The sequence below is a fragment of the Acanthopagrus latus genome, chromosome 14 (genome assembly GCF_904848185.1).
Source record: "Acanthopagrus latus isolate v.2019 chromosome 14, fAcaLat1.1, whole genome shotgun sequence".
In the NCBI taxonomy this organism is placed as follows: domain Eukaryota; kingdom Metazoa; phylum Chordata; class Actinopteri; order Spariformes; family Sparidae; genus Acanthopagrus; species Acanthopagrus latus.
In genome coordinates this window covers 13,361,460-13,386,910 of record NC_051052.1, presented here as the reverse complement: position 1 = coordinate 13,386,910, position 25,451 = coordinate 13,361,460, and the positions used below count along the sequence as shown (strand labels likewise).

The window sequence follows — 25,451 nt, the reverse complement described above, 5'->3', positions numbered from 1 at the left end:
TCTCTCTCTCTGCCTGCCTGCCAGGAGATGGAGGGGAGATTGGTAAGATTGCAGTGGGGTTGCATTTGACACCACCACTACTTGTGATTGCTTGGATATGAACCTTCGATGAGATCTGTCTCAGGATAATGTCAGGTAGCACCACCATTTACGGCCGGTAGCTTCCATAGAGATCAAAGTCAGTGTAGACCCAATTTCTTACAGCAGCCAAAATTAATAAAGTGAAAATGACTGAAAATGTAATTGTTTGCTATACCTTGAAATTATTGTATTTTTCCCATTTTATTTGTTATTTTACATTGTCTCATTTTTTTATCTGAGCAAAAAACACAACCATACAACCATTGTTCCATAAAAGTGCCTCTTGTGCTGCAGGAGATTTGCATTAAGTGTGACAGACAAGCTCTCGCAGAGCTTTGAATATGACAGACACTGTTGGTACTGTTTTTTTCTTTCTATTATTTGATATAATTTATTATTTATATATTTTGCTTAATCATACTGTAAGCACAATACTTAAAACCACCGAAAACCATTTTTTTCAGTTGATTTAAAGTTTTTAAGCTTTTGCATTTTTTCCATAAAGGACACATATTGGAAAAAAAATCTTGTTATTGTATTTTCACATGTCAATGATGGCATTTTGGTCTCAGTGATGTATAACGCTGACCACACCAGAATGATAATGAGGAGCTCTGGTGCAGGAAGCATTTTTGATTCATGTGGCAGGAGTGTGTGTGTGTGTGTGTGTGTGTGTGTGTGTGTGTGTGTGTGTGTGTGTGTGTGTGTGTGTGTGTGTGTGCGTGTGTGTATGTGCGTGTGTGCGTGTATAACTAACACCTGGATATTACCCAGGTGAACACCACTCCTCATAACATTCAGCTTGCCACAGGAGAGAACCTAATGAGCAGGCGACACACACCGGGGAACACTATGTTTACAGGAAATGCTGTCATTTCCGCTTGATAATCTGCGCTGGTGTGTGTCTTACACCGTGTGTAAGGGTTCTTTGACAGTATAGCTATACCAGCTCCACCTACCACATGCAAAATGTTATAAGTGGCACAGTGTGTGTGTGTGTGTGTGTGTTTGTCTGCTACAGCTGTGTGTGTAATGCTGAGCCTTTGCAAACGACCTGAGGACTATAGGGAAGCATGTTTCTGCAACCACTTGCATTTCCTCCGTAATTGTTCATCTTCTGCCCATAAACCCCTTGCTTTGTGTGTGTGTGTGTGTGTGTGTGTGTGTGTGTGTGCGTGTGTGTGTGTGTGTACATGCTGATGTGTGTGTAGGTATGTTAAAGGGAGAAAGAAGGTCCTTTTCTCTCTGCTAGCAGTGTCAGCAGGTGAGCTGCCCTATTGGGAGAAAAGAGAGAAATCGCCAAAGCATGCAAATTGCTACTCCAAGGGGAGAATCAATTAGGTGCATAGCGGCTGGAGCAGAAAGGCAAGGAGAGGCGGAGAGGGGCAGGGGTCCATGCAGAGAGATGGTGCAGAGCCATGCTGATCACCTCCTCTGAGACAATGCATTACTCCTCCTCTTCTGTCCACATCCTCAATGCAAGGACTGATCCTATTGGCTAAAGCTGTCTCTGAACACTGCCTTTTAAACATCGACTGTGCCTCAGCCTCATTCCTTTTTTGTCTAGCCTATTTCTTTTCTATGTATAGATTGTACAAGCGTCTCAAGTGTGTGGCCTCTCACCTGTTTTCTTCATTATTCCTCGTAATGATGCTCTGCTTTAATCTGTGCCAGATAAAATTAGAAGAGGGATCAAATAATTGTTCTCTAATGTACTGTATATCTATCAATCCTGTCAGTAGCCTTGAATGTATAATAATGTGTTGGTAATGTTTATATTCATGTTGTGAGTTCTCACTGGGTTTTGTATTTTCCTTCTTTAGGTACATAATGTCCTCCGTCGTGAGAGAGGCTTGATCCTGATTGGCCGACAGTACTGAACTGTGCCTCTTTCCCTCTCCTCACCGCTCCCAGCCTCACCACAGCCATGACGTCTCTCACCAGGAAACGGACCTGCTTTTTTGTCTGCTGCTTCCTGTCTAGTCTGGTGTTTCCTGCGATGTCACAAACAGTGGTGCATGCTCCACAGGCTCACAGCGCTGGCTCCCAGGTGATCACAGCATCCCTTCAGGAGGAGGAGTATGCATCATTTCGTGCTGAGAACCCAGAGTGGACATTCAACCATCTTGCGGTGGACTATCGCAATGGCAATGTTTATTTGGGAGCTGTAAATCGCATATACAAACTGTCCCCAGACTTGGAGGTTCAGGTGTCCCATGAGACTGGTCCGGATGAGGACAACCGTAAGTGCTACCCTCCACGTATTGTCCAGCCCTGCAGTGAGCCACTGACACTCACCAACAATGTCAACAAGATGCTTCTGATGGACTATCGGGAGAATCGGCTATTGGCATGTGGCAGCCTCTACCAGGGCATCTGCAAACTCCTCCGCCTTGATGACCTCTTCAAACTGGGAGAGCCCTTCCACAAGAAGGAGCACTACCTCTCTGGTGTCAATGAGAGCGGCTCTGTGTTTGGTGTTATTGTGTCGTATGGCAATGCCTCTCCGGACATGCTGTTTGTAGCCACAGCAGTGGATGGCAAGCCAGAGTACTTCCCGACCATTTCTAGCCGCAAGTTGGCCAGAAACTCGGAGGAGGATGGTATGTTTGCCTATGTCTTCCATGATGAGTTTGTGGCCTCTATGATTAAGATCCCCTCAGACACCTTCACTGTCATCCCAGACTTTGACATATACTACATTTACGGCTTTGCCAGTGGGAACTTTGTGTACTTCTTGACATTGCAGCCTGAAATGGGAGGTGGACCAACCACTGGGTCCTCCTCTGCTGGTCGAGAACAGGTGTACACCTCCAAAATAGTCCGTCTTTGCAAGGCAGACACCGCCTTCAACTCGTATGTGGAGGTGCCAATTGGATGCATCAGTGGCAACGTGGAGTACCGATTACTCGAGGCGGCCTACCTGTCCAAAGCTGGTGCTATCTTGGCACGCTCACTAGACGTGGCACCAGATGACGATGTGCTGTTTGCAGTATTCTCAAAAGGACAAAAGAGGCGTCCACGCCAGGCCTCACAAGACTCGGCGCTGTGTGTCTTCTCTCTGCGGAAGATCAACGAGAAAATCAAGGAGAGGCTGCAGTCGTGCTACAAGGGTGAGGGCACATTGGACCTGGCTTGGCTCAAAGTCAAAGATATTCCCTGCAGCAGTGCGGTGAGTACTACTACAATGTGCACACACTCAAACACACACAATGTCAGCACTGGGGAAATAACTACTGTATTGGTATTTCCTTTGTTCCACTTTGTGTGCACAGGTACACATATGCTCTCGTGTCAAATGCAGTTCTATGCTGTAATCTACCAGAACAACAGGCATAGAGCAGTTCTTTATAGAGTAGAATTAAAATAAAACTCAAAGTAGAAACCCACTCATTTAAGAAAAAGATAGTTAATTCGACTGTATGAAGAAAAAAAATCACTGATGATATCTTTCTGTTTCTAATGGATGGATACTACAGGTGAGTGTCTCTGGAGAAGAATCAGTTGTGAATGCTCTCCCATGTGTTACTATAATGAGCTTTGGTGCACTGCGGGAGGCCTTCATGAACACTATGTTGTTGGGTGGGCTCATGCTCCATCACATTAAGATGAGATATTAACAATCCACTGCCTCTTTTAATCCGCTCACCCTTTAAACAATGCAGCTGAATGCTCAGCCAAATTACCATAATTCCATTCTCCATAACAGCATTACAAATTCAGTGATTCAGTTCATTTGATTTCTCACTTTGTGCACATAAAAAACAAGGTTAAATTAGGTGTTACGTGTTTAGACCATCTTCACAAGCAGTCAAAGCTGTTTCATCTGTTTTTTTTTTTTTGTTGATCTCATATTGTGTCATTAATGAAAGCTGCCAACCTCAAGAAATGCCAAATGACCTTGATCTGAGTACATTTGTTATTTATCATGTTTCTCTACATGTAGTGTGCATGGCTAAATGAACCATGCTCACCTGCCAGTTTTGAGTTCAAGGAGATATAGATAACAAGATAAAATTGCCTGTGCCTGTTTTCCAGTGTGCTGTTAAAAATGTAACATTTCGTTTGTTTGACTGACCTTTTAGGAAAGTATTCCCCTACTTCATGAAATAAAGCATTCAATCTCCATCCAGGCATTATAACATCAGAGAAGAACACTGACTAAATGCACTGGTGAACAAAATACAAATGTTTTACCAGGAAATATGATCGTTGCAATGACAAACAGTGTTTTCCTCACTCAGGCCAGTCATATGTATTATCTACATGAGCTACAAATGAAAATTTATACAGCCACAAATACTTGTAGCAAGAATTTCATTGCTTGGTCATGGTCATATTTCAGAGACATAAATTTGATCCTCTCGCAGCTGCTCAGTCCATATTGTTCTGACCTTAGCCATGCACTATCTCGAGACATTATGAAGTTGACCCTCCACTTGTGTTTGGTTCTGGAATCACAGTGTTTATCTATTAATCCGTCTCTGGCACGGCGCACGTTCCGGGGCGCCTTTGTCTGCTGCTTGAGGGCCTGATAAATCACGCCTGGGGTGGAGCTGTCAGCAGGGAGAGAGGAAGTGTGAGGGAGCACACAGGGGTTAGCGCTGAGGAATGATGCCATTTCAGCATGCGCCACAGTATCGCCACCGCCACCGCATAAATTAGACCCTGCTGAACAAGTGATGGTGGACTCTGCAGGAGATAGATGAGTTCTGACACACATACACACACGCGTGCCACCACACTTTTTAAGTATGACTACTGCAGAGATGGAGAAGGTTGTTTTTTAGAGGTAGAGAGGAGCTATTGGTGAAGTGGAATCATAGCAATAAATACAGTGTTTAAGTGGAGGGCTAATTAAGTGATTTATTAAAATGTAGATCAGATAATTCTGTGGTGCAACAGCCATAAATTGGGAGTCATATTTAAATGCATAGACACACAAACACACATAAATCAGAGGCCTATTGCTTGAGCTAGTAGATGTAAATATATTAGGCCATATATTACAAGGATGAGTGTTTTCACCAAAAGAACATATTGCATGCTAAGATGAATAGAGCTGAGAGCAAACTCTCATCTCATGTACATGTCTGTGATGGCTGGTTGTCTTTCTGATATCCCGTGGTAGATTTATTTATTTATTTATTTTTTTGTGATTCGCTGGTTGTTAGTTTCGGATTAAATCATTTGCTGCCTTGAATGATGCATGACTGGGAGCGCTATGTCTCCTATTTAATCAGAAATGTAGTTTAAACTTGTGGTCTCCACTCTGTGCGTCCCAGTGGTATAGACATCCAACACAGACGTGCAGTACATGTACATACACATGCTCAAACACTTTTTTGAACATACCACACTGAATTGCTCAGAAACTTGTGGAAGTCAGACAGCTTTTTGGGTTATGCTACTCTAATTGAGGAATCACACAACCACATAAATATAAAATAAGGGTATTGCGCACTTTTTACAACTCTTACTCTGCTCTTACAAAGCCTTGCTTTATTTTACATCATTTCTGCTTACTCAGGTAAAAGTTAGTATTGGATCTAAGAGGGGATTTAGACAGATAAGTCAAAATACATTTTTTAAAAATGCTTTGTCCAGTAAAAAGATTTTTTTTTTAACTTGCTTAAGGGAAGCTAGCAGCTCACTTGCAGTAGTCAGTGTCCACTTGGAGCAGAAAACACAACAATTCCTTATTGTATGTGCGATTCAATCATAGAACATAATCTCCTTTGTTGAAAAAGACTGGAAAACTCATATTTTTAGGTACCTGCATTTTCCAACAAGAAATAATCAAATTATCGAAGGACGTATAAAAATGTTCAAGGACGTGAGTACATTTATAGGCCTGAGTAGGACAGTATAAACACTTGCCATCAGACCTTTTGTTGCTTTACACCATCCTTAAGAGGCTTTCAGTGGGAGTGGGTGAGATAAAAAAGAAGTTGAGAAAAAAAGTCAGTACAGAGAGTAGCATGATGGGTGAGAGAGCAGTAGAGAGGATAGATGTTAAGAGCGGGAGTGAGAAGGGGGGGAAGCGTCCTCTCTCCCCCAAATAGCCACGCTTGGCTGAGCCACATAATGCGTGCTCAACAGTATAAGTCTGCAAAGGGCCTGCATCCATAGATCATTGTGAAGTGGCATGTGACCTATAAAAAAAAAAACGCTGCCTGCTCCCTACATGTTCACTATGTCAGCAGAAAAAAAACAGAACAACAAAACAGCGGGATCGCAGTAAATTCACTCTCTGCTCTCTTCTCTCTCATCCTTGATTCATTGCTCACTGCCTGTGCTGTTCTTTTCTCCTTTTGACTGTCCTTCTCCTCATGTTCTTATAAAAATAGTTGCCGCCATCCTGGCCTCTCATTCACCGTTACTCTACCCCTCCTTGAGTCTGTCTTTCTCTCCCCCTTTATTTCCTCATACAATGCTTTCCATACAGCGAAGTGCTGTCTTTCACCCCCACCTCTAAACATGGAAGAGAAAATTACAAGGTCGCCTGTAAGTCCCTGACAGGGCACGGCCATCCCCTCATCCCTTCTGCTAATGATCATTAATTACATGTCATTAACTAACATGCCACGGGCTATTCTTCCACATTTGTCATGTGCTATCGACTTCACATTCTGAATTCACGCCAATTAATTAGATTATTCTACTCGGTCGCTGTTTCTTTGAGTCTATTTCTTGATCTCTCTCACAGTGTGCCCCGACACACGTGCTCACCCCTCCCTCGTTTCATCCTTCACTTAAAAGGAACTCTTCCAACAGGACATTCTGTTTCCCCCATGCTCATTTCTTCATGTTTTTGACTCTTTTCTTTCGTCTATTTCATTCTGCTTTTGAGCAACCTTTGAATGGCGAGTGTGCCGACTATCTCCATCTCTCCTTCTCCTGATTGCGGAGCTTAATCAGTCGCTGGCTGCTGCTGCTGCTGATGAGTCAGTCTAGGCCACATCCTCAGGAAGGGAAAGGCTAGTGGATTCATTAAGAACATCCAGACTGCCCCCCTCCCTTCTTCCCCACTTCACCCCACTCCATCCACATATCCGCTATCCTGCTTGCTGCCTGGCTCGCTAATTAAATCTCCATACATGATACCACTTGCTAAAGGTCAGAATCCATCACAATATCATTATTCTGTGATTAAACAAATGTCTCCTGCATCCGTCACTATCCTCTGGGTGTATTCGGTATCTTCTTTTCTTTTCCTGTTATTTTTGTCTGGTTCTATGAAAATTCATATCACTTTTGTGTGTACCTCTTTTCCCACTATAGGATTCCTCCTTCCTTCTACTTACTAATGATCAGTACTGTTGACAATATTAAAAGTATTTTTTCAGACTTAGTCAGACACACATTTGTTGAATGATATAACGTTACATTAGAAGATGTCTCTGACACAAATGTTAAACCTTTAAATATGAAGCAGACCAATGCAACTAATAAATAATAGATAATAACAAATTTGTCAACTCAAAACACAAAAGCAGATTTATTGAATTGTAATGTCGACTTTGTAGTCGCTCATGCATACATACTTGCTTTTCTCAATTTTTATCACTTGAATAAAAACAGTTTGGGGTGAAAAATAAAAATGGTAATGCCTCGTAATCCTTCCGAAAGAAATAATGAAATATTTTCTGCCTGTACACTGTGAAGTGGAAAACAAGGGTTAGGAAGTTATCTGACGCGTCTCTCTCTTCAGCTGCGAATGTGATTTGTGAATCCTTTTTTTTTTTTTTTTTCAATCTCGGCATCTTAAGCTCCCTTCTTACCTCTAATGTTCTCCTACCTTCTCCCTCTCCTGGCTCGGCTCTCGTGATGTCTCAGTTTCTCTCCAAATTTGTCATGCTGTTTCGTTAGTTCCTGATTTGATTGTTTTCCCTAACCAATATTTATTATGTGTTGTAGCTGCTCAGCTTACGGTTGGCAGGTGCGAGCATTCCGCAAACATGGTTTAACAGAATATCACAGGCTTATCAAAGCTTGCCTCCTCACATTGAAACCTGCCAACAGAATACGCAAATAAATCACCTTTGTTACAGGCCCACCCTGAGAAGTGTGTGTGCACAGCCCTGTATACCCATATACACTGCAATATACACAGATTTGCTGTATTTTTCAGCATTTCTTGATATGAATGTGCACTAACTCGGACTATGATTCCCCATTTCACATTGGATAACTGCACTGATCTGTCAGGATTGATGGCGTTTCTTCCCTGAGATGACATCACCATGGAGGCGTTGAACAAGCCCTGTGTGTGTGCCTGTGTTTATATATATTCTTTCTTTTTTCAGTTCTAATCATTGTGACTGGTTTTTCGAAACAGTCCCCAGGGTGCCATACAAAGGGGGAAGTTAACTCTACTTGGTGACAGCCCTTGTACTTTGTATTCAAACTGAATTTTGAGCACGATTCAGTCGGAAAGAAATGCTCTCTGCTGGAATGCCCTGCGGATGCCTTAAGAAAACGACAATGAGCGATCCTAGCCATCAGCAATTGATTCACAATAACTCATGCTCTTACCAAGACAAAAACTCTGCACTGGTTTTAAGAGGAATTTTTTCGGATTAATATGTTTTAATAACAAGTAACTTTTACACATTTTAGTGTTTTCTGATCTCGGGCAGTACTGCTGTATGTGAAAAAACTGTAGTTTAAAGCCCTTTATGATTCCCTAGAAAGGATAATGGATACAAAATCTATGTTCCTGTCTCTCATGAAATATGCTATTTTGAATCTCTGGATAGTGTTTATACATTTATTCCTAGAGATCTTTAACTCCTGGTACTATGTTTGTACATGTGTGTAATCACAAGTGATTATGTGCGTTTGTAAGAACACTTGACCAGCACGGCTTTGCTACAGAGGCTTCTGGTTTCCTTTGGCACCCTGCATCTCGCTCATTCTGTGTCTGTTTCCTGAAACAGGCATCTAAAAACAGAAGAGCCCTCAGATGGCTCAATTGGGTATAGAGTTGGACAGTTTCCAAAACAGACAAGTTATATTGAAGAGGGGAATACGAAAATGATTTATGGAGACAGGACACGAGTGTGAGAGTGCATTGCACATCTCACTGTGTGTGTGTGTGTGTGTGTGTGTGTGTGTGTGATGGTGTGTTCTGTCACGCGTTGCTACTGTGATGGAGGGCACCACGGATCAGTAGTCAGACAGACTCTGTCTTGGCACAGTAGCCAGTGGTCCATCTCACACACACACACACGCACACACACACACATAAGCACACAGGCGCACAAACAAATACAGGGTAGGGCTTAATTTGAACTAAAGAGTCAAAGGTTTTAGCTAAATAGAAAGATGTGATTCTTCAGCTTTTCGCCAGTTTAAGCAGATCAGAGAGAATGTCAGAGAAAGATCAGTCATGTACAGTTTATGTAACAAAGCACAGTAAGTCCAATACAGAAGTGGCTGTTAGAAAACCTGTTCTATTGAGATCATAACAACAACATTGTTACTTTCTGCTGTCTTTCCAAAAGCTACACACTAGCAGTAGATCTGAACTTTGAATCTAAATACATTTTGAGTAAGTCTTATGAAATCTTTGCTAAACATTTTAGTTGGAAATTGAATCTGTGGAAAGAGAAACACAAACAACAAATGACAAAAAGGAGCATCTGTAACTAAATATTTTTCACATAGAATAAATGCAATGATTCCTTTAAAGGATTAACACTAACATACTTTATTTGCCCTCCAATGAACTAAATGTCCTTGTGCCTATCTTTGAAAAATACCATTCACCGTCTTAAACACCATTTTTGTATATGCTTCACTTCAAAGTGACTCACTGTTGCTGCCGGAGTCATACAGCCAATGTTTTAGCATAGTTAAATTGAATGTTGACATTAAATCTTACAGTGAATGCTGCAAACCTGCTTAGTCATGACATAATTTTCTAGTGCCGCCAATCATCCTGGCAGGTCAGTCATTTAGCACAGTGGGGTTAGAGGAAATACTGGATATTTAAGTGGCTGATTATGCAAAGAGCAACCACAGGGATCTTTTAAATTTATTTTTACTCCTCCAGTCTTTAAAGGAGAGGTTTTCCAATGTAATCACCAATAACTAAAACAAGCTTACCATAAACAACAGTTGTCGCATGATGACTTTTTACGATAAATGGACTGAAACTGGCGCATGGAGTATAATAACTGCATTAAAAGGAATGGCAAGAAGTGCAAGAAAATGGACTTCACAGAGCCACCAACGGTTGAGCAGTGTCATGAAGCGAAGTGTCTCTGTGGTTTAATGTGTGTCATTAACTTTGTGAACTTACAGCCAATAGAACAGGCCCCTCACAACAGTGCAAGCCCAGATTAGGCCATACATCAGAGAGCGTTGGAGAGCGGATCTCTTTCAGTCCCCGCTAATCGCATTGAGCAACTCTCTCTCTCTCTCTCCTTCGCGTGCGCCCACTGCCCCCTCTCTTTCTCTCCACTCTGTATCTGCTGATCCCTCTGCACAGTCCAGAAGAGAGCTCTCTTTGTGCTGGTGCTGGCAGGCAAACAGAAGCAGAGAGATGGATATGGCTGAGAGTGACCTGATTCTGCCTCAGTGTCTGGCCTCTGTCCAAATACAGAGACTCTGCTCTCCTGTCCCTCTGTCTTAAGGGAGGAACCCCCTTTCTTTCTCCTCTGTTGCTACGCTGCGGGATGCTGGCTGGAGTATCCACCAGACCTGAGCAAGACTTGAGTTTGTAGATATAAGTCATTTGAGTTCTTTCAGTTCGACTGATTTTTAATACATATTCAGATTATCTCTGTACATGTAAGCATTTGTTTAAATCACAGGTCTGCTGTTACCAAAGTTGGCGGAACTTCATTTACTTGCATTTTTTTGGTTTAAGTGTCATCATAGAAATTGTGTGAAAATAATTGTCAGAATTAGAAAACTGTTTGGCATAACCTTATTTAAGGACAGCAATCTTAAAATAATGTGTGCAATTAATCTATCACTGTGAACTGTCTGCATCACTTGTACATTTTGCTCCTAATTGCAAATATCTTGGAACATCTTCATCATAATTTGTTTTTATATGCAGACATTAATCAAGTCTGTGCATTCAAACCTCTAATGAATGAGGTCCTTTGACAGTAAAAGACGAAGATAAAGAATATTGAAAATCATCCTCAAAGTCTACATGCAGCTGGTGTTTGCCAGTGCTTGGACAACTTAAATAGCGCTGGCCATCGGAAGTTAAGAGAGAGAAAAAGCAATGAAAAAAATGGTAACACAGTTTGAAAAATGCATTAATGAGATGGGCTGGAAGGAAGAAAGGGGGCATAAAAGTGATGGAAGCAGTGACAGCAATGTCTTATTGGCAGACAATGTCAAAGGCTACATTGATATTATTTGGTGTTCCGACTAGAGACGTCTTTTGCATCACAACTACAAATGTCATGTTTTGGTGGTGGCGTTATGAAAATGTGTCTGCTTCCTGAAAGGGCTGACAGACAGACAGTATATTTCATTAGATTGCAGAACGTGGGACAGAGATGGCGGCAGTGATTGGCAGCCGGCAGAAATAATATAGCATGTGTCAGTGACAAGAGAGGAAAACACACACGTTTCAACACGCTTATAAAAAAAAATCCTCCTCGCACACATGCACCACCCCTCACGTACGCAGACACACAAGTGTGTTGACAGAAGCAGGCAGATAATGTGAATTGATTTTTAATGAGGAAAACCACTTTTACATTTTTGGTAAAGTAATAAAGCTTGGGCGACATGGCTGCACCTTGGTTATCTTTTGGGTGGCATTCAATCATTGAGGCCCCGAATACTACAAAGTATTCCATTTTGCCTCTGATGGACCCTGTTAACCTTTGATCCTTGGGACACACTGACAGCAACATGAAGAATCAAGGAATGAAAACAAATGCATAGAAAGATAGCTTTGCTGGTGACTGCGGACCATAGTTTAGGTCATTGTTGTCTTCTTGGTGCATCAGAAAGGCAGAGAAATTGTGTTAATCATGAATTGTCGTCTCAGAAGGGCAGGTAGAGTAACACCCCAAACCAGTGTGATATTTCATTGTGATTTTATGGAGTGACCCTGGCTCTCATCAGAGCAGCATTAATCTAGCAGCAAGCCGCCACACGATTCATAGGACAGAGTGCATTCTTGACAACAACTCATTCTGAAAAGGTCGCAGTGGAAGGGGGCAAGGAGAGGCGAGCGAATTGGAGGAAAAATCGTCCACTTTGATATTTTTTTGTTGTGCACCAGGATTCATCTTTGTTTACCCTCTTTGGCATCTCAGTCGTGCATTGTTATCTATCATCTCTCCTTCGGCCATCTCTCTTTGTCCTACTCTCAACCCTCCAACCATATGACATGATCTTGACCCAAATTCAGGTCATCTCTATCGATCATTCATATAAGCCACATGTTATATAGCCTAAAGCCCATTGTGGCCTGGACCAGCCATGTTCCATTTGTCTAATGAAAGCAGCCCTCATATTTCCTCTGTGGCTCACTGTGAGGCTTCTGATGATGATGATGGCCTTTACTGAAAGGTTGTGAGGAGACATCTTGTGCTTGTGAAATTGATTGAGAGCACGGGTGGTGCACTTTCACAGGTAAAAATAAGGAAAATAAGTCATAAACTAAAATTCCCTCTATGCCCCTCCCAGAGCATCCCACCTCTGACAGCTCAAACCAGCTGGCAAGTGTAGATTTGAAATGACTCAGTAGGTTTTTTTAAATGAGATCTATTGGTGCATCTGAAGATCCGAGTTTTGGTTGCATGTCAGAATATTCCTATATATGACTGAGGTAATTTGTCATCATCTCAAAGATTGACTTTCCTGAATTTCCTATTTTGAACCAGTGCATGTCCAGTTAATAATATCACACCAGTACTGCCCACAACATTAAAAAGACTTCATTTGAACAAGGAAATCAGTGGGTATGGAGTTGCTTTTCCTAAAGTCATTACAGCAACGTTTGCATCTCATAACTCATACCCACTATCTTACCTTACTGACGTTTTCCTGTGTGTTTTTGAAAGAATGTGAAGGCACTGTCTCCTGCCAAGGCCTTTCTCTCCAAAGCAACCCCGCCACATTGCTAAGCTATTAATCAAGAGCCATGCCTGCTTCAGTCCTAAGCCCAGTGTTTCAAATCCATCCATACACACAGAATAATGACCAATCCCCAGAGCCATTATTCTCTTATCAAAACCCATAAGTCATTCTGCCCACAGTGACTGGTATGAATATCCTCCCTGCAGGATAAAACACATGCGTGCAAACTCAAAATAAGTAGAAAGGCACAAAAACATGAAACACGCACATCTGTATTTAATCACAAAATCACAGCAGCATGTCCACACAGAAAGCATAACAGATGAACCTCTATCAAGAGTTGCATTAGAGTCTCCCATTTCTTATACATCTTTTTTCCCATTCATATATTTTTAGATGCAATGCGGTGATTTGCCTCAGTGACGATGCAGCACTCAGTTCTCTTTGAATCATTTCAGATCCAATATCTTGCCGCACTGGCATTTCTGCAGTTGCTGTAGCATTGGGTGGACGGTGGGGAATTGTGCCTGACAGAGCAGCCTCTGGCACTATTACAGAGCAAGTGCCTGACTGCGGTCTTCTTCCATCTTCATCTCTCTCTTACTTGTTTTCACGTTTGCCGTTTACTGCATGTGAACCAGCAGGCACACACAAGCACACAAATGCTCACACATTCTTTCTCACATACAAACTGTTTCTATCTTTTATTAAAGTGCACTCAGAGGCAAAATATTGATTTTCATTATTCTTGAACTCCTCTTTTCTGCTGTATACGCTTGTATCTGGATAACCATGGTCTATACGGCTAACAGATTCTGCCAACTTACCCCAAACTCACCTCCCTGAAGATCTCTGTGGCAAAGAACTCGATCCAAAAGAAGAATTTATGAAGTGCTGCAGTGCCTTTTTAATCTATCATCTGTAATCCTAGTATGGATGAGGGAAACAAAATTATATTTGTAATGCACTAATTGCTCAATTTCTTCCACTGCAGCTCTTGACCATTGACGATGACTTTTGTGGCCTGGACATGAACGCGCCATTGGGCGTGTCTGAGATGGTGCGTGGCAAGCCTCTCTTCTCCGACGCCGTTGACAAAATGACATCCGTCATCGGCTATGTCTACAAGAACCACTCTCTGGTCTTCGTGGGCACAAAAAGTGGACAAGTCAAGAAGGTAAGGGGCTGGAATAATGAAAGAAGATTTGCAGAGATTGCTGGATTGATGAGGGCAGAGATTTGGTTTCTCTCTTTCAGAATGTGGAGTTAGGTCTGGGAATTGGGGACTGCTGGATTGGAGGAGGGATAGTAGTAGTAAGGCAGATAGACTTTCAGGCAAATCAGCTGAGTCGGCTGTATTTGTAGGAGGAAGAGGTGTGTGTGTGTGTGTGTGAAAGGGAGAGAGAGAGAGAGAGAAAGGAAAGAGAAGGGGATTGAAAGGAGGAAGTGTGTGTGCTTTGCTGTGGAGAGAATTTGTGTGTGTTCTGAGGAAGGAGGGGGCATCAGGAGAACCCCTGAGGGGGTTTTATTTCTAGAGCCAAGCCTATCTGGTATCGCTCAACATCCTCCTCATCCACTGCACCATATATCACACATACACTTGTATACACCCGGTATCAGGAGTATCCGCTGTACTTTTCCTTCACTTTGGACTCACTAGAAAATCCAGAGCCCTGGGGGCAGATTGTAGCACACATCAGCATGTTGCAGAACTTGCTAGACAGCACAGATCAGCATGTTGGGAAATCGATTAAACAAAGTTTCTTATCTGTTTCTTGAGGCAAATTGAGGGATCAGAATTGAATGAAATACGTCATTTATTAGGGTGCCATTACAGTGTATCAGCTATACACTATCAGTCATATTTGTTCTTTATAGATTACTATTTTTGAAATATTTCTGCAGTCATTGGGCAGCGTAGTAAAAGTGAATTTAGATTAGTTATTATTTTATTCTTTATTTTAGAAAAGGTAGCCCCTGTAAACTTGTAGAGTTCCCTTTCGTGCTGGGAGGTTCAGTCATAGTAAATATCTTTGACCATAACTGTCTCTCCCTTGAAAAACATGTCACATTCTGTGTGACAGCAAAGCCCTTGGCTAAACAAGATTTGTCCCCTCAGAGTTAAACAGCACTGGATAAGCTGGATTTTGGCGTGTTGTGACTTCCACCTTAGACTTTCCTCATGCCCCTGCGCCCTTGCCTGTGTGGCAGGCCTTTACTGGGCTAATGGGATGATGCACTGCTGCTAGGTGTGATAGAAGTGTGGTAGCTTGTGTGCTTTTACCCTTGCTTCTCCCTCTCTCTCTCTCTCTCTCTCACACACACACACACACACACACACACACACACACACACACACACACACACACACACACACACATATATATCGTAGGGCCATGACTGAGACTAATTCTGTGCCGGCCAGACCAGTGAGCCTCGCAGGCCTGGGGAAAACAGCATTATTCTGATAGGAGGAAATAGAGAGGGATGGAGGGAGTGAGGGATGCAGAGGAGGGAGATTGGACAGAGATGGACTATATTCCTGAAATGCATGTTTTAAGGGAGGAAGACTGGCTGTTTCTATGTGGTATGATGATTAGAGACTGAATGGAGAAAGTTAAACAAAGATGGGCTGTGGCCGGAACAAGCAGCCGATGTCAGGTGGTGTTTTACTGCTGACACGCAGCAGACCTGATTGCTGGTTTTTATGTTGTTTGTTTTTGTTGATTATGGGCCCCTGCCTGTGTTTGTTGTTTTTTTTCCGCACAGGAGCAGAATGGTTGAGGCAGCAGTTTTCCATGTTGGAAGACAATAACCAACCAATAACAAACATGTAGGCAGACGTTTCAAACACGGGAAATATGTAATCATATTTAATACCTGCTGCTAATCAGTGGTGATCCGTGCCAGAGAGGAAGGTGACATTTAGTGGCTTTGAGTTGGTTTTCAGGCTATTCTGAATATTTTTTTTTTGCTTCAGGATTTGAGGAACCTTTTTTCCCTGGTTCTCGTCGTGTTTTTCTTTTCCTTTGCCTTGGCCTTTCTCCAGACATCTCTCAAAACTGCATATTGGCACTTAAGAGAATCGTGTCTGCAGGATTTTGGCAATGCTCTTACTCAAACTCAACATGAATGAAGATCAGAAATGTGTGCACATATGGTATATTCGGGCAGAGAAACCCCACAGACACAAACCATCTTGACAAAAGGTAATCAATATCCTGTGTCAACTCAGGCGTACACACATGCACACACAGCCCCATTACAACCCACTCCTCCCCTCCCATGACCGTGTTTCCCCTCCCCTGTCGTTAACTGTATACCATTAGATGACATCACAGGCAATAAAAGGCAACAACAAGACAATAAAAGGTCTGAGCTTCAGTCCACCTCCTTCATCAGTGACTTTATAACCCCTCAGCTAATGGATGTTGATTTATACACTCCTCTACCTTACATGTTCCATCCCTCAAACCTCTTCTCCTCCTCCTCACTTCTTCTCTCACTCACTGTGTTTCACTCTTTCTGTTTTTCTCAGCGTTATTTATGATCCTGTGACTAACACGTCACCCAGAATAAATATAAGCATTACGGTAAAAGAGAGTGGATGGACTTTAATGTGATGGTCTTTGGGTTGAGCTACATGTTAGTGTTTACAGGCTCACATTTATGACATCATGAAGTTGTGCCAGGCAGGAAGCTGAGTGAATTAAATTCAATTTGCTCGTGAATTGTTTTATGTAATGGGGTTGAAAGTTAAAATTTTGCTAGTATAATGCAAGGCCTGTGGGCTTGACTACAGACATGGTCGTACTTCCAGACTGATGACGACTCATTAACACGATGCATTTCACCAGCCTCTAAAGCTAACTATAACTATCACAACTATATGCTTAACCCCGACCCTTACCTTAACTTCAACCTTATTTGTTTTATTTATTAAGGTTATTTTAACATTTGTTTCACATACCAGTTCTAATGTCTACGTATTCTTAAGAATTCAAAGTTCACTGCTCTTCAAAAGGTGCACTGATGTTATTATGTTGTTGTTATATGAGTGGCACAAGATCGTCTTGAAATGACAAATATGTTTATCACATTTATTTTTGGTAATAAGTGAGATTTACGCTTATAGTTCTTAAGTTTGTTGTTAAACTACAACATGTTCTGCCTCAGTTACACAGCCTTATCACAAGTGTGTAATTTTTTACTCTCCAATATGGCAGCCGCCCCAAAATCGAGTGTCAGTTGGTCTCTAGACAATATATTGTCCAACAAAAGTATCGTTAAAGCCCTATCTAAACAGCGGATCAGTTGGAGCTGCTTTGGCATTTAACGTTGAGTGTCTTCATGTAATGTAGTCCCTGGCTCAGTGGACTGTATCGTTGTTTTGAAAGATGAGCAAAATGACAACCTTGTGAGTGTGGGAAAGCAAAAGTGACGGAAAACTGTTAAATAAGGTTGGCCCAGGAAGAAACAACAGAAAATCACCAGTAGAAGAATAAAGGCAAAACATGAGAGAAAGGATCTTTTAATACTGAACTTTCCACCAATGTTTTTTCTTTTTTCAAACTAAGGCTTTACTCTCAAACGGCCCTTTGAAAACATGAGAACCAGCCAAAATTTCCTCACTTTGCTCTCACAGTCTACCAATCTGAAGTTTGTCCTCACAAAAACAGTAATAGAAGACTACACAGAATAGAGCATGTGCTTTAGATGTCTCTGATGCTTGTGTGAAGTTGGAATTGACACAGTCTCAGCTGAACAGAACACCATTTTGTTAGCATAAAACAGGCACTGCTGTCGAATCAGTAGTATTCTGTACATACCTGTGACCACTGCCATGCCTGGCCTTCACCGTCACACACAATGCTTAAAACCTCACAGCACACATAGCCTGTATATGATCTTTATTTCAACCTAACCTCTAGCTCTTTTCAATCTCTTCCTCTCTGCTCTTCCCCCTTATTTCTTTGCCTCTCCTCCCTCCCTCTCTCTACCTCTGTTTGCCCTCTCTTCATAATTTCCCTCTTACTTTTCACCTTTATCTCTCTCCCTCCCTCTGTCTATCTATCCATGGCTGAGTGGAGTTTGCTGTGAGAGCTCTTTGATGACTACCTCCTGCCACTGGAAGTGAATGGACCATATGGCTTCTGTCAGCCTGTCTGTCGGTCAGCTTGTGTGTGCGTTGGTCTATGGCTTTTAGAAGATGGAGATGCGATGAAGATAAAAGGCTGAGGCTGGGTAAGGTTTAAACCCATTTACTGCAGGTCAGTGGACAACAGCAGGTCAAGGAGAAAACCTTACCCCCCTGCAGGCTTTGGTTTAGTTTATGGTCATCTGGTCAGGCTACACATTAGCATGACAGGTTCACGTCTGTGTGGACACATATGCATGATACTCACACACTGCCCACGATTGCATGTATGGAGATAAGCACGCATGCATGCATCAATGAACACTTATACACACACACAATACAAGCTGCTGGACAAAGGCTGACCAGGTAGCTCCACAGGGCCATAGATGGAGAGGTGGACTAGGGGACGAGAGGGAGGTGTGAAGAGAGGGAATGGATGAGATTGAGGGCCTCCTGCAGAGGTGCTAATGCATCTCCACTCGGTCACTCCCAATGGGGGAGCATTGGCGCTCAATACAATGAGCAGCTAACCTTGAACTTGACAGAAGCACAAAAATGAGCGAGGCACGACATGGAAAGATAGTGAGGATGAAGAAGCTGAAGTTAACGAACATAAATATGTGTGTTTCTGTGTCCTAGATATTACCAGTTCATAAAAAGAGCTGCCAAAAAAGCAGATACTTGAATGCTCCTTGGAGTGATGGTACAGAGGGGGAAAAGAAGGAGAAAACATCTTTTCCACAGAGCATTTGTCAGCATTTGGCCAAAGGGCAAAGAGCAGAGTGTTTGGTTGTGACAATTCGTTCACCACTTTCCAATCTGTTCCAGCTGAGACAGAGAAGAAGAAGCAAAAATACGGAAAACGGGGAAAAAGGGAGCGATCTCAGATGAAAGGAGAGGGTAGACCTGAGAGATGGAGAGTGAGACTGAATAGTAGCTACTTGAAGGAGAGGAGAAACACGTGCAGGAATCATGTTGAAACAAAGAGAGATGTGTCATTTAATGTTGTCAGGGGAGATGGCATGAGCAAGAAAGAGTTCAATTCAGACGCTTAATGGTTTATGGTTGCTGTCAGGGAGGTAAAGGTCGACTTCAGGTTTGACTCAACCTCTGCCAATTTTGATCGCAAGTTTCTTACTTTGTACAGCTCTGTCCTGCCACAGTAATCATTATTCCTTCCTCTATCTGCCTGCTGCCCCTCCCCACCTGAAAACATACTATTAATCATTTATTTAATTCTTTCGCTCACTTGTTTTCTCTGTCATGTCACTCTTCATCTTAACTCCCTTTCCCTTGCCTTCTATCCATGCCACATACGTCTAACTTGCATCTTGAAAATAAGACATTTTTCAGATTTTCACAGGACATTTCAGTTTGTTCAAGTTGACTGTGCAGTTTAACAACGCAAAATATTCATAAATGACCATTTCTGTATAGACATACTCAGTGTATCAGCTACTTGTGAGGATATACGAGGATACAGATTCCTATTCGCTATTCAAAAGCTTTGTAGTGTTACGATAAAGAATAAATTAAACACACTATAATACTAATCAGGTAATGATTTAGATTCTAGAGCCACATTTATTGACATGTTATGTCCAATTATTTTCTCTTGAACTTCATACAATCACAGCTAATGTTGCATTTCTGTGGCGTCCCCTGTCTAATAAATGAACAGTGGCTGCTCTGCTAACTGGCGTTCCTGTTGGCACAATAGATGATGGATGGATAGATGCACGCATGTGTGGGTGTGAGAGCTTTTACTTGAGATATTTATTGCTCTGGACCAGTCCCATATGTTTTGTGAGTTGATTGTGTCCTTGTTTTGCGTCTGTGTGCGGCTGCCTGTCTCTGTGTGTGCATGATGGGTTGGTTAGCCCCAGATGCAGATTATTGAAATGGGCTGAGCTGAGCCGTGGTCAGTGGAGCAGAGGATTAACTGCTTAGAGCTAATGATGAAATATGCTTTAGGACGTGCAAGCATTGTGTGTGCATGTGTGTGTGTGGACAGTGGTTTATGATTTAAGCCCCCTCCCAAGCCTTGTTTAGCTACAAACACAATACTCTTCGACACAGGTGCACACACTCGCACTTATTGCTATTATCAGTCTGGCGAGTAGCCATTACAACCCCGCCCAGTGGTTCATTCATTCTGGCCACTGGTCTAAACTGCTGCTGCATTCAGCTGGTATTCCCAGAATGTCAATGTTCCCTTACTGTTAAGTATTCCTCAGCAGTCCTCCTAGTTGCCTTGGCACTGTGTGTGTGTGTGTGTGTTGCTGCTCCCACACCAGCTAGCGTAGCAGCACACACTAAAGCAAGCTCAGTAGTGGGTTGCCATGGCAGCACAGGCTGTTCCACGCACAGGATGGAATGTATAGAAGACACACACACGTATCACAGAGTATATTGTAGTGTGCTCTGTATTTAATTCCCAGCACTGCACACATACCATGCTGACACAAAGGACCAAGTGCACATTAGGATGATCTGATCTGATGATAGTGGCTCAACTCGATGACAGGTGCTGTCCACCTCACGGCTATAAGGCTGATTGAACACACAATATTAATGTGGTCGTGTTTTCGACTCGCTGTATTAACTGTTGTCTGTTTGCAGCTTTGCTCTGCTGTTTGTTGTAGAGATAGAAAGGCATGTCAAGGGGAATCAGTCAATGGGAACCCCCCCCCCCCCGCCCGGCACCTTATGCTTCTTTTCATAGCTCTTTTTTTATCACCATTGTTCCTGGCCAATTGTTTCACAATACATCTTCGTCTGGTAATTGCTTGGTACACGATGCTTGTCTAGGCCCCCTTCCAAAGTCTAATTTCTCCTCTAAATTCAGGGAGTGTCATATATGAGTCTCTGTGTATATATTAGTCAATTCTATGCTGAAAATCATGGGCGCTAATGAGAAGTGAAGTCCAGTAATGGCTTGGGAAGAGGATCAGAAGGTAGCGGTTGCTTCGTTTGCGCTCAATCCCCACAATACTTGCCGTGCGTGCTGCCAAGACAAAACCCCTCGTCCGGTAGCCAGGCGGACTGACTGGGCAGCAGGCAGAGTCCGTGTTGATTTCATTCAGGAGGCCTTAGTGTTCGCTGTACATTGATATGCGATAGAGATAGAGGGAGGGAGAAGAAGGGAGTGGAGATGAGGAATTGGAGATCGGGTAGAAAGAGGGGAAAATGCGGGGGGACTGGGCATGGCTCAGGGATTGGAGGATGAAACCAATGTTGAGTTGAAAAAAGACAAGGAGGAAATGAAGATTAGTTACAGTTAGATGGATGGATGCATGATGGTGAAGCAGAAAAGACAGATGGTGAGATGCAGAGAGGCATGTATTGCTGAGAGATTGAATGGCCAACACATGGCAAGGGTGGGAGATGGATGGATGCAGCGACAAACTAAGGGCTAAATAATCCAAGAGAAAAAACAGTCACATGGAAACAGAGAGGGAGGTAGAAGTAGGAGGCAAGAGGCCACCAAGGAGTGAAAAAGGAAGTCTTCCAAACCATTATGGAATTTACCCACACACACTCACACACACGTCAACTTTTCCATTTGGCTGTTCAGCAGACACAGTGTTTAGTTGATGAAAGACATGAGGGAAGAGGAAGAAAGCAATCTCTCCTGTGATTTAGACTGAGTATCACATGGCACTCAGGTTAGCAAAGAGCAGCCACTGTGCACCCCTCCGTCCTGACTCAACAGATACACAAAGTGCCCTGATAGGGTGGATGACATTGCTTGTGCATCCAGCGTGTTGGACTGTCAACCTTCATGTGTGTGCGTATGCAAAAATAGCTCTTCACCTCATGTGTGTCATTCAGGTGTGTTATTTATAGATGCCATTGCTGTAGTGTCCCTCCTTACCAGTGCTCCTTTATAATTGATGAGCTGCCAGGGGCTGAGCAGGGCAATAGCACATACACACACAACCAACCTTGGTTACCAGCGGTTTCACTGCAGGTTGACACCAGTGTTTGCACACACACTAAGTCAGAACCACTCGATTGCTTTAAGCTCCTGTATCAGTGCAGCTTGTCACAAAGGTGAGCCTCCAGCTATGAATCAGGGTCCATGTAGTGTAGCAGCTCTGTAGATGTTCACATTGCTCTGACTTGCTGATAAGCTGCAGCAGCTCTTAGTCAGAGTTAAATTAAACTACCTCAGAGTGTCAACTTGATGTTACGCTGCTGGATATTTTTAACATTTTTCCGACCTTCCTATGAAATTGAATTAGCATTCAGGCGCAAGGCTTGCAGGAATCAGTTTTTTTTAATATATTTACACGGATCATTTATGAAACGGGAAGCAGGAAGAGAGTGGGTGAACGTCTACAGAAAGGAGAGCGCAGCACAGAGAGACTGAAAGAGTGTAGAGGGCAAAATTGGCGAGTAAGAATGATGAGTGAAAGCTACAGAGATGGAGAGAATGTCAAGAAAGGGTAAAGGGAGACAGTCTGATGGGAGGAGAGGGTGAGAGTGGTGAAATAGAGTTTGATGTTCATTTCACTCTTGTGAGTCTGCACCTATTGAGAAGAGTACCAGTATGTGGCAGCCTATTGAGCTGTGAGTGATTTGAGTGGCTATTCGCCGCACTGTGTACGTGGAATGAAAGGCTTGAGCCAGCAGAGAAGTTGGTGAGAGAAAATGACTAACCCAAGTCTGATCTTTCCGTTTCCTGGCAGTTTGAACTGTAGTTGACTCTGATGTGTCACTGGCTCAGGGTTAAGACAAGGTTGGCTTGCTGAGAAGGATGAGTCAAGGTCTGGGGACATAAACAAATCAAAGGGCTGACATGGAATATGAAATATGTGGTTTGAATGCGAGTATGAATTTGCACCTGTCATTTTTTATCTCTTTTCGGCACTTCAGCAGAAAACCTCAGAATTCGTAGACCTTGGTGGAGAACAGTATTTTGTCAGTTCAAATTACTTCTGTGTTTCCCCCTGTGTGGATTGAAAGACTGCAGCAATCATGCCATATATTGACTGTGAGAAAGATTTAGAAATCTTCTGTGTCTGCGCACGACATGAACATTACATGAGAACTCCAGTATAGTCGTCTTTTTTTGTGGAGTTTATAATTAATATGTTTATACATTTTTGAGAAGCCTGATCCACTCACTTACAATCTAATTTGGGTCCACACACAGTGACAATGCCAGCCAGGCCACAGTGTGCAAAGCGATTGTTGGTTGGCTGTGTGAAGCTGGGAAATGCTTAATTTGTGGATCATTTAAATATTCATGCAGCCTTCTCATCAGTGTCTCTGATAGTGGGGAATGCAGTCTCAGCTGTGTTAGAATACCAGCACTGAAGAAACAGCAAATACAAGGGAGGATGTTGAGAGTACATTTTATAAAGTAATGGAGGGTGAATTACAGGCTGCAGCACCAAATACTCCCTTACTTCCTCCTCTTTCTACTCATTTCCCGTTGTCCTTCTCAGACTCTTCCTAGCTTTACAGACATCCTACTCTCTCTCCTCTCTATGCTTTTCTTTGTCTATCATTCTCTCCTTCCTTCCCTCTCCTTCTTTCTATTCTAATTAACATGTTGTCGTGTGGCTGTCAAGTGAGAAAAGCTGGCAGCCTGTGTGTTTTTACAAGCTGCTCAGTAAAGATGGCTCTGCCAGGCGGGCATTGGGCCTATATCATGAGGCGAGTTAGACTTAGTCAGGCTCTTTTCAGGCTACCTGTCTGCACTAAAACTGGTGAAAAATGTGGATAAAGCTAAATCTGGTTCACAACTGTATGAACCTACAAGCTAATTCACATGGAAGACTTAGAGTTAGAGCAACACATCAACACATCAAGAATTATAATGTATGAAATGTTAAATAATGTTCAGCATCTTGAGTCATCTACAAGGAGAAGCAATACAGATGGAAGTTAGTCTGTCATCTGTTTTGATGTCCATCTGCTCATTATAACTTGTCAGTCTGTTGGAAAATAGTGAGACATTATTCTATGAGCTCATTGATTAGTAGGCAGGCTGACTTAACATTTTGATCTGGTCTTATGACTGATCTAAACGTGCTTGAGTTAAGCTCAATGTTAGCTGTCTAACTCACTAATCTGGATTTTTAGATAGAAGCTGCTGCCTCCACAGGCAACAATGCATGTGTCCATACACCATTATCTACACAGAATGACAACTCCAAATACTGATGGAGAATGTTGAGAAAAGCACTCAAATAAAAAAAATCTGGACTAAAATATCCACATCTCACAGATATACTTGGAGCAGACGCACACCTTGGGCTGACAAAAGCATTTGACAACTGAGCCATAATTGCTTAGTTACGTCTCTAAAATGTTCATGTGCGACACATATGAGTTTTTCTCTCTACCTTGCCCTGTCAAGCTCACCCTTAAAGCCCAGATCTACTCAGCCAGTTAATTAGCATCACTATGAACATTCTTCAGCCATATCAAGTCTATGTCAAGACAGAAAACAGGAAAGTAATTATGCTCCACCTTTCTCTCTCTGTTTCTCTTTTCTTCTGATGGATCGTTGAGTAGGTAACCACAGAGAAACACTCCAAAACGTAGCTGTCTCCCACACACACAATTACTCATTGACACACACTTCTACTCATGTCAAAGGTGGCTGAGCAGTTAAGAATCACCCTCTGTGGCTGCCGCTGAAGGAAGATTCCACTGCTTTTTCCTCTCCGCGCATTGGAAGAAGCGCTTGAATTGGCATTAATTACTCTTGTGTAGCAGACTGTGAAGGCATAGGCTCTCCAGCTCTTAATTAACGATTCCTAAAAGTTATTTATCGTTAATTAAATGGTATAGAAAAAGTTTATAGGAGCTGCACCCCAACCAAATTACAGCGTATTAATTATCATTTCAATTTCGTCTCATCTGTGGCATTTGCCTGTGTGCGAGAACCAAATCATTGCATGGTGGTGGTTAATTTGTGTTCCAGCAGTAGACAATCAATACTTTGTCTAACAACTAATCACACAGTGTGTTCTGTGTTGCTCAGTGGATGGCTAGCTAGAAGTACCCATGCCAGGCCCAGACCATTGTTATGGTGCATGAGACATATTATTTAGTTTGAGGGTCATCACCTGGCATAATTGAAGGTTTATGTTGATTAAGAATAAATCAAGATTAAAGTCCTGTTCATTCCCGGGCTGGTTTACCA

General features: G+C 42.5%; 1 protein-coding gene across 4 annotated transcripts in view; it reads left to right on the top strand.

The window, feature by feature from the left end:
- plxna4 (plexin A4) overlaps positions 1-25,451 on the top strand; it is a 230,963-nt gene that overhangs the window by 25,702 nt on the left and 179,810 nt on the right. For all 4 annotated transcript variants that reach the window (XM_037121531.1, XM_037121530.1, XM_037121532.1 and 1 more), the window contains exons 2-3: positions 1,905-3,253; positions 14,141-14,323. In XM_037121531.1, coding sequence (XP_036977426.1) covers positions 2,009-3,253; positions 14,141-14,323 — 1,428 coding nt within the window. In that variant the 5' untranslated portion in view covers positions 1,905-2,008. The remainder of the gene's footprint in view (positions 1-1,904; positions 3,254-14,140; positions 14,324-25,451) is intronic.